Source organism: Elaeis guineensis, chromosome 7, assembly GCF_000442705.2.
Source record: "Elaeis guineensis isolate ETL-2024a chromosome 7, EG11, whole genome shotgun sequence".
NCBI classification, from domain to species: domain Eukaryota; kingdom Viridiplantae; phylum Streptophyta; class Magnoliopsida; order Arecales; family Arecaceae; genus Elaeis; species Elaeis guineensis.
In genome coordinates, this window is record NC_025999.2 from 94895666 (window position 1) to 94904947 (window position 9282).

General features: G+C 43.8%; 1 protein-coding gene across 1 annotated transcript; it reads right to left on the reverse strand.

The window, feature by feature from the left end:
- Nucleotides 1-2101: 2101 nt before the first annotated feature.
- On the reverse strand, nucleotides 2102-5118 carry LOC105048340 (probable pectinesterase/pectinesterase inhibitor 34). Its single transcript, XM_010927631.4, has 2 exons — nucleotides 3126-5118; nucleotides 2102-3033 (listed from the first exon to the last, which is right to left on the reverse strand). Exons 1-2 carry the CDS (start codon nucleotides 4189-4191, stop codon nucleotides 2336-2338), a joined length of 1764 nt encoding a protein of 587 aa, XP_010925933.1. The 5' UTR covers nucleotides 4192-5118; the 3' UTR covers nucleotides 2102-2335.
- Nucleotides 5119-9282: the final 4164 nt, after the last annotated feature.

The window sequence follows — 9282 nt, forward strand, 5'->3', positions numbered from 1 at the left end:
CATTTTTCACATCATTCTACCCAACTTTTCCATTTTAAGGCTAATTTAAATAACATTGTTCATTTGGCTGAACTCTCCAACTTAGGAATAGCAATTTATAACTCCACATATCAATCCAATCTATTTTAAACATATTTGAATTTGAAAAAAATAGATTTGGATCATAAATATATTAATCTATTTAGACCTATCTATCAAATAGGTCAAATTCAGATTGAGACTTTTGACCTATTTGATCCATTTTGATTTGTTTAATAATTGCATGAGCTCATGAGTCAACCCATTTAACATATTTAAGATATATTTAATTTATTTAAAATTTACTTAAATTAATTTTATTTTATTTAATCTAACTCACTTGATCCATATTTCAATCTGTTTAAATATATTTAATTCATTAAAAATTTATTTAATTTTTTTTATCTAATTTAATCTATTTAATAAATAGATTATACGATTTGAACTAGATTATCTATTTAATAAATAATTTAAATTCATATACAAATTTATTTATTTAATAAATAAATTAAATTTGGATAGATAAATTTTTAACTCAATTTATATCCTATCCGATCTAACTCAATTGCCGTCTCTACTCCTACCCTTAGCCCCTACACCATAAAGATAGTGAGGTTAATTATATATTTAACTAATTATGAAAGGACCTCCAGAGCAGCCTCCTGTACTCTCATCAACCTACCCACCTTGCGCGATTAATTGCGAGGCTCTATGCCAGTCCCTTGGCATCAACACATACCCTGCGCAAGTCTTACTTCTGCGCATTTTTTATTCTTATGGAACACTAAATGCTCGGTGCACAAATCATCATCCTACACGAAGCGCTTTGTTAGTGGGAGGGGGAGGGGGGGGGGGGGTGTGCCGCCAACATGATGCTCGACTGAGTAGCAGCACAAGTGCGCAAACCACTGTTCTCCGACAATTCGGTGCTACGATTCACGAATTGTCACTCGAAGAAGCTCAGCGTGGTGTCATCAGCACCCAATGCACTCCCACTCAGTAAATTCCAAGCTCTAAACCTTTTAGTAGCACCACTACCCATCCAATTCAGGTGTTTTTTTTTTTATTCTTTTTTTTTTGAGATCCAGGTGACTTCTATTTCACGCGCATAACGAGCCTTCCACCGACACCGCACGAGTTTCCCTCCGTTTCAGCTACGCAGAGGGAGAGAGAGAGAGAGAGAGAGACTCCTATGGAGCATCATGCGAGCGATCACTTGGAAACTTACACTGTTGGAGCCTTTTTCGGCTGCATCTTTCTACCACCCTTTTCAGCTTTTCTCTTTGGCCTTTAATGGGAACCTAAATTCCCTCTATCCTCCCACGAGCAAAGACTAAAGGTTAAAAAGAGAGCCAGATAAAGTGAAGAAATATTCCTGCCTAAGCAATCATGTGATTATTTTATGTGTTCGAGCTAAGGACGATGCAAGGCGTGTAGCACCCATCATTCCTGTCCTCTTATAGCTATCAGCACCGGATCATCATCAAATCTGGGGAATTGTGGGTTATTATGGACAAAAGCCTTGCTCGGTATGCTACAGATTTGAGCTAATAGAATAACCACAGCCGGTATAAGATTATCTCAACCATTTGACCCTTCGGCTCGAGTCACGAGAGCTCCCAAGTCCCACCGCGTTCTTCTTTTGTATCGCTGGCTGGGCCAATAGGTGAGCCCACGCCGTATCGCTAACGATGATTCCCTCGAGACCATTCATGGCTTCATTCAAAACCCAACCACAACCCTGTCAGTCTATCCTGTCATCCAGCGTACGTAAGTCCAACACTTGACCCATGGACATCTCGCTAGCTTGCGTGGTGTCCCAATCCATTCTCCCACCTTCTCCCTGGTTTCATCTGGATGTTAATGCCTACCCCTATCCCCAACCTAAACATAAAAAATTTCAGTCTTACCGGAAAAAAAATAAAAAATTGGAACACAGGTCATAGAGATCTCTTCCTCAGTCACGTGAGGTAGAAAACAAACGCAGTCTTATGATAATTAGGACATACAATTAGATAGTCCATGATCACATAGGAGCCAGTCTTACGGCTAAAAAAGTATCCAATGATCCCATCCAACCATGATACCAAAAAGAATTTTACTATATTGTAGACAGAAATTGGACACTTCCAGTTCCACTAGGGAGAACAAGGAGGAAGACTTGGGCATCAGGACTGTCGATATACAATTAGCACTTTAAAGAACTTCTAATTATTCCCTTTCCCCAAAAAATCACAAAAAAGAAATACAAAAGCCTACACCTATACCATCATCATACACTTATAGATCATATATGAAAGAAAAACGGATAGGATGATCACAGGGACAAGCCAGCCAAGAAGGCCACCCCAGTGGAGGGTAGCCAAGAAGATCCGTAGATAAACTGCGCCACGGTGAACTTACTGGCCTCCTCCGGCAACGTTATCACCCTATATCCCGTCCAATTCACTCTCTTTCCCAGGGCCGCCCCCGGCCCGTAATTCATGTACTCACCGTAGTATAGCGTATCCAGCGCAAAAGTAGCATTCCACTCCAACCAGCCCGCCGGGTTGATATGATCTCCCATGTAGGATAGCATATACACTGTCCTGGAGTAGAGCTTCCACGGCCGGCCCAGATAAGTCGAATAGTTCCACCTCACCGGCACCAGGTCCGGCGTGGCGGCAACTCGGCAAGCATGGATAGAGATGCCGGTGTTCTGGTTGGGATCCTTCCTGTTCTGCGCCGTGATGGTGTTCTTCTGCATAGGCATCGGTTTTCGAGCCCACAAGCTGCAGTTCTGCAGCACCACCGCGGCGTTGCCGAAGATGAAGTCGACGGTGCCGTAGACGTCGCACTCCCGGAAGAACTGCCGCTGGGAGTGCACGTATAGCGTGTCCTGGTAGCCGATTATGTTGCACCGGTACACGACGGCGTGGTCCGCCCCCACCCGGAGCGCCACCGCCTGGTGCTTCGCCGGCCCGGCCCAGTTCTCTATGGTCATGTCCCTCATTATGAACCCATTCCCCGTCGACGCTGTCCATTTCAACAAATAAAACCATCGATTAGGATTTGGTCATCGCGAACTGGTGATTGTAGCTTAGATTGAGAAAGAATTGGTGATGTACCGAAGGTGGCGGTGTGGAAGGTGGTGTAGTTTTCGGCGACGCTGCGGGATGCGGCGACGATTGTCTTGCCCTTGCCGTCGCCGATGAACATTAGATTCGTTTTCTTCCGGCTGACCTTGATGTTCTCGTCGTAGCGGCCGGCCTTGACGTAGATGATAATGCGGCGGGTGCTGCGCTCTGGGGCGGCTTTGACGGCGTCGGCGATGGACTTGTAAGTCCCGTTGCCGTCCTTGGACACCACCATGTCGGCCTGGATCTGGGCCACGGGAACCTGAAGCAGCTTCCGGTCTCTCCTCCCCAGCCACTCCGGGAAATCTCCGTCGCCGGAGGAAAGGAGGCGCCGCTTCTTGTTCTTGATGGGGATGCCGGAGAAGTCCTTGTTCCGGCTGACGGCGGAGAAGATGGCGAGGCAGTTGCTGACAAGCTCGGCGAGGTCCTTAAGTTTGCTCTGCATCTGGGCCCTGACGTAGCCGTCGGCGACGTCGGTGAGGCCCTCGGTGCAGGTATCCTGGTTGGTGAGAGCGGCGCTGAGCCAGGTGAGCACGTCCTCGTTGGAGGCGCCGGCGGGGCCGGAGGCGGAGGGGGAGACGACGGCAAGGGACTCGGAGAGCTGGTCGAGTGAGTCCTCGAGAAGCTCCATGCAGTCCTCATAGGCGGCGCGGGCGAGGGCGTCCATGGAGACGCCGGCGATGGCGGAGGCGCCGTAGAGCGCCTTGCTGACGCGCTGCATCGTCATGTTGAGGGAGATGTGGACGAGGTCGCGATCGCGGGCGTCGAAAGCGCCGGGAAAGTCGAGGAGGGAGCTGATACACAGAGCCGGGTACAGGGTCAGGCCGCAAGTCTGGGAAATGGCCTGTGTCGGGCTACGATTCCGGCCCGAACCGGACGAGCCGGCTCGGAAGCCGACCAGTAGGCCGAACGAGACACCGGAGGCGACGAGGAGGACGACAGTCAGGAGACCCAGAAGAATGAACAGGCGCTTGCGGCGAGTCGAACCGGTTTGACTCGGTGGTGGTTCGTAAACAGAGGGGAGGGACTCGGACGAGCTGAGCCGGCCGTAGCCCATGGTGGGTGTAGGGTAGTGAGGGAGAAGGAGTGGGAGCGGAGCTACGAAGGGAAGGGTGTCCGGTATATAAGAGGAAGAGGGAGGTAGAGTGTGACGAAGTAATAGCAACAGTTTGGTGAGAGGTCTATTCCTTGCAGCATGAAACCACGGCTCCTCCTATTTCCATCCCTGAATGAATGCCGTCCAATACTTCCGCTTCCTCGCATTACCTTGGCGCGGATGCTTTTGGTCATTCTATATCTAGAAATAGTTAATTGTAAGGGATGCCATTTACAAAAAGTTTTTGGTGCCACATGGCACAAGAAGACTACTGCAACTAAAAATAATTGATACGGTGTCCAGGATGGTTGGATATTGATTTGTCAAGTCAGCGTTATATGAGTTTTTTTTTACATCTAATTAATGCTGCTCTTACATAAACTTAATTTTGCTGATGGGGTTTAACTCTGGAAGTTCAAATGCTGCTTTGGATGTGTCTCCTCTCTTTTCTCAGGGTTGGACATGAAAGTGACCGGCATATTAAACTTATACCTAGTTGGATGTTGATTGTTAGGATTCTTCTTTTATTTTGTAAAAATGATTGAGTTAAGAATCTTTATTTATTGTCATCGAATAATTAAATTAATAAAAGGAAAAAGAAAAAGGTAAGAAAGAGATAAAGAGACATAACCCGTGATGGAGAGAATGACGTATTGATGTTGGGCACATGAGGGATTAGGTGGATGGGGGACAGCAAAACAGGGGACGTCCAAATCTCTACTCTCTTCCAGCAGTAATGAGGAGATTTGTTGCCGCTAGATAATTTTCCCATTTTGTTTTCACCCCCTTGCCAGCTTCTTGCTGCTGCAGAGACCTTGGGCCGCTGCTTTGGGGGTTTGGCCGGACACGCAGGAGACTTATCTTTTGGCAGTGCTTGCTTAATTGCCACCCACCGCTCCAAGGCCATCACTCTGAGGGGTTGGACATGGATTCTTATCAGCTCTGCGGCTACGCGTTTTGGCAGACGTTTCCCAGTAACCGCGTTATGGCAGACTTTGTCAGGCTTGGATACATGCTGCCACCACTTCTAGTTTTATGGAGCACGCATGTTGCTTGTTCTGCCTCCGGATAATAAACAAATACATGTTGCTAGCAATCTATCTGTAAGCCAATAATGGTCCATTGTGCCCACAGTAACACAGTTGAAGCATATGTACTTCTCGTCTATTTTTCCTCTCGATTGAAGCGAATTGCAACTTGGATATATTGATTGCGAACTCAATGCTGTGTTGAGCTCAGATTGGCCAGCAATAGTCCATGTGGGACCTGAGTTTTAGCTAGTCATCCTTGAATCAACAGTGATAATTGACATGCATTTTCTTTAATTCGGAAGGTAAGTAACTTGGTGCTATCTTAATTTCAAGGGATTGATACCAATACTGCGAGCTCAAATCACAGGTGGTAATAATATATATGTTTGGATTTTGCATTGCTTTTTATTGTGATTATAGATCAATGTCTTTAATTTTGGATTATATGTGGTGGATCTTAAATGTGTACGTCCTAGATTTGATGCGCTGGATCCACAACTATGGGATCTGTCTGAAGCATGCTAGTCATTTCAAGCCAGCTGTGCTGGATCCACAACCACTAGACCTGTCTTAGACTTGCTTGTCATTTCGAGCCTTAGCACTGCACAGACCTATTTATAGAGTGAGCCAGATTTCATGCAGAGAGAACAAAACGAATCTCTCTTTATAGGTACGTCCTAGAAATTATATGATGCATGAGGTAATTTAGATTTGCCCAAATATTATGGGACTATTTTTTTTTTTTTTTTCGCTTGTTAATTTTGTGCTTTAGCCAGTGCTTATTAACGGGGACATGTGCTCGACGGCACGCTTGAACCTCTCCCGTAAGTTCTGGCTACACTGATTAACATGTACATCACAAACCTTGCAAGTCCTGCTAATGACCTTCGCAGGCATTGCTTTGGCATGAAGATCACAACCTTGACCTTTCTTGCGAAGGTTCGAATCATGCTGGCTTTATCGTGAACTAAACACAAAGCTCCTTGGTAGTTAATTTTGTTTGACAGATCTGCAATAGAGACAATGCAAAAGAGCTGGAAGATCATGTTGTTAATTCTGGTTGGGCTTAATGCTCGGACATTGAAGGGTCTAGTACCTAAGCTATCGTCGATAGAGATGTAAATGGGACATTCCCAATTAAACATATGCAGCATATGACCCTCTGAGTGCGGATCCTATGTGGTGCATTACAATATATAGTGCATCATGTTGGCCATCTATCACATTATAGATAGCTAACAAATAATGTACATACGAATAGGGGCTATGCATATATGCAACACGCATTATTTGCTGGCTGTCTATCGTGCAATAGATGGCATGTGGTGCATCATATATATCATAATAGAACTGGTTTTATATGAATCTCTCATTTTTTTTTTCTCTTTCTTTATCTCTATCTGAAACTAGGATGAGACGAAGCCTGCCCTGTATGTGCATGTATATGATGTATGCCCTACCAATCTTCCTCCCAACTAGTATGTATTATTCCATCATGTTGATTTCCGAAAGGAATTAATTCCAGTTGTTGAAGAAATAGAAATAAAAAACTAATGAGGAACCTATGATCTAAATCAACAAGAAACCCAATTTCATAAGTGCTTTTGGCCCAGGCCCATGATCTATGTTGCGCATGCTATTCATGATGGACTAGCGGGCAATGCCATTACTGGTTGCTAGGTCCAAGTAAAATTTGGTATTTTCTGTGCCATCGTTCGGTCCGTGATCAGCTTTACTTGACCTCAACTCCCAATGTTATATGGGACCATTGCCTAGGTTTGATGTAAAGCATGCACATTTTTCCTCAAAATAATAATAAACAAAAGGATCGTACAGAAGGAAGCCATGTTAATAGTACTCATAAAGCAGTACCATATAAACTAGAACTAAGCAATGCGAGACCAACATGAAAGCAAATAAATAATTTAGACAAGCTGGGTTGACAGTAGTTTAGAGGGTAGAGGCCATATTTTCTGGTGGAAAACTACTCTGCAAGCAAGTGATTTTAGACAAATAACTCTGATTCTTTGGACTTATCTACTTCTATCTATGTCAAGTAAGTATATTCATTTCAAATCATCTTTTCGGACTTCTTTTTTCCCAACCATATCATTCATCCAGTTCCTCAAGAATTGACTACTTGATAAGATCTATTTTTTTTTGGTAAATACGGCAACATGCTTGTTGAAACGATTATTGTATTTAATTCTACTGTTGCTCAGGACCTTCGCCTTGTTCTTTAATTGGCTGTCAGCCTTCTTTGAATGTTCTCCACCACAATATCATCGAGCTTCAACCTCCACCGGCCTTGCCTCTATCTCAGAATAGCCCATCATCAATTAATGATTGTTTTTATCAAGCTATCGTCCTCTTTTGATTTAAAGCTCCTCTTCTTGTAGGGTAAGTGTGGCATTTTTTTTTTTTTTTTGGAAAGCTGTAAGGAAAGATTCTCTTGACCCAACGAATGGATTGTCCTTTTTATCTCCTTTCCAAGTTTTTTTTTTTTTTTTTGCTGATTGAAATCCTTTCCAAGTTCTTGGTGCTGCTTGTTGAATGCTTCCCTTCTTCTCAATTGGTGAGACATGGAACCACTCTAGGCTCAACGAAATTAGAGTTTTAAAGGTGTGGGATTCTATAGACGTATTTATACTCAAATAATCAAATTTATAAGATTTACCAAAAAGAAAAGGTATGAGGAGCATGAGCTTTGAGCTCTAGTATGTAATAACCTGGGTCAAAATGGAGTGGGCTTCTTAGGAGTTAAAAACTCAGTACCTAATTTAGTGACTAATTCTCATGCTTAGACTGGATAGAGTAATTTTTCCATTTTTGTTCCATCAAACATCGTTGGCAGATGTTGGGACGACAGGTGATTGAACTAAGCCCTTTAGATACGGAAATAGATCCGAAGTCGTGCGGTTTGGTAGGATCAATTAAATCATTGAGTGGAGATGCAGCTTTTTTTTCTTTTCTTTTCTTTTTTTTTTTTTTTTGGTTTGGTAGAAGACACGTAGCTTTTTTTGGTTCAACGTACAGAGTCCGTTTCATTATATCTATGTGCCGGAGGGGTGGGCAACTCTACCTGGTTTGGTTTTAACTTCTTATGCCATTCTAGGCTTTTACAGTCCTACCAGGTAAAAGATAGCTTGTACTTGCATTTGCTCTATAAAAGGTAGATGGTTTTGCCTTTCTGTGTTAGGTTAGCATCCACTAGCTCCTAAACTAGATTGACAAATGAAGCCTTATTTAGGTTGGCAGATCAGGAATAGGTCCCTACAGAATAATTGAGCCAGATGTGGGTTTTCACTTCTCGATCCATTTATCATAAGCAGAATCAGTTGTGATATTTTCGCCAAATCTGCTCCTCTGTGAATCTTTCAAATTAGATTGATGGTTGAATCCCTTTGCTTACCCATTTGCATAGGATTCAATCACATAGCAAAGTTATTTCTTGTCCTTTGTTTGATTTACAAGTCCTGGATGCATTTGGCTGCGTTGGGCTACCGAGAATCCATGAACCATTTGGCTCATCCAAAACTGAGAAGAGTGGAGCACATTCCACTGAGCCCTTGGAAATTGGGAAAGTTCGCCCAGGTAATCTTTCCAAAAATATATATATTTTAAAAGCAACCACACATCTATGTATGTGGATGTAATATTATATTTTCCCGGAGCTTGACTCTATCCATCGGGATGGGTTTGGGTTGTATCTTAAGCACGAAAGAGTGGTTATCTTTTCTTCGCGATATCTATTGTTGGATCACTTCATACACAGCTCTCAAAGCATACAAAAACCATTCATTCATCCGTCTGCATGTATCCAAAGCGACCGTTGCACGATCTGATGGTGGATTCGCGCGAAGGAACTTGAATCCTTCTTTCGTGCGAAAGATGCAACCCCTGTCCCATCAGGATAAGGTGGTGGGACCCAACCCGACCTAGCCGACCCATTAGCGGCGAAGCCCGGTCCAAGATCGCTGAGTTTGCCATCGGTACCGACACGGCCCGTTGACAATTGTAC

What these genes read in the sequence shown, in the direction of transcription:
- LOC105048340 (XM_010927631.4), bottom strand. Translation starts at nt 4,191, where the DNA reads ATGGGCTACGGCCGGCTCAGCTCGTCCGAGTCCCTCCCCTCTGTTTAC. An exon ending in CTTCCACACCGCCACCTTCG is followed by an intron (nt 3,034 to 3,125) that starts GTACATCACCAA and finishes TGAAATGGACAG; the next exon opens with CGTCGACGGGGAATGGGTTC.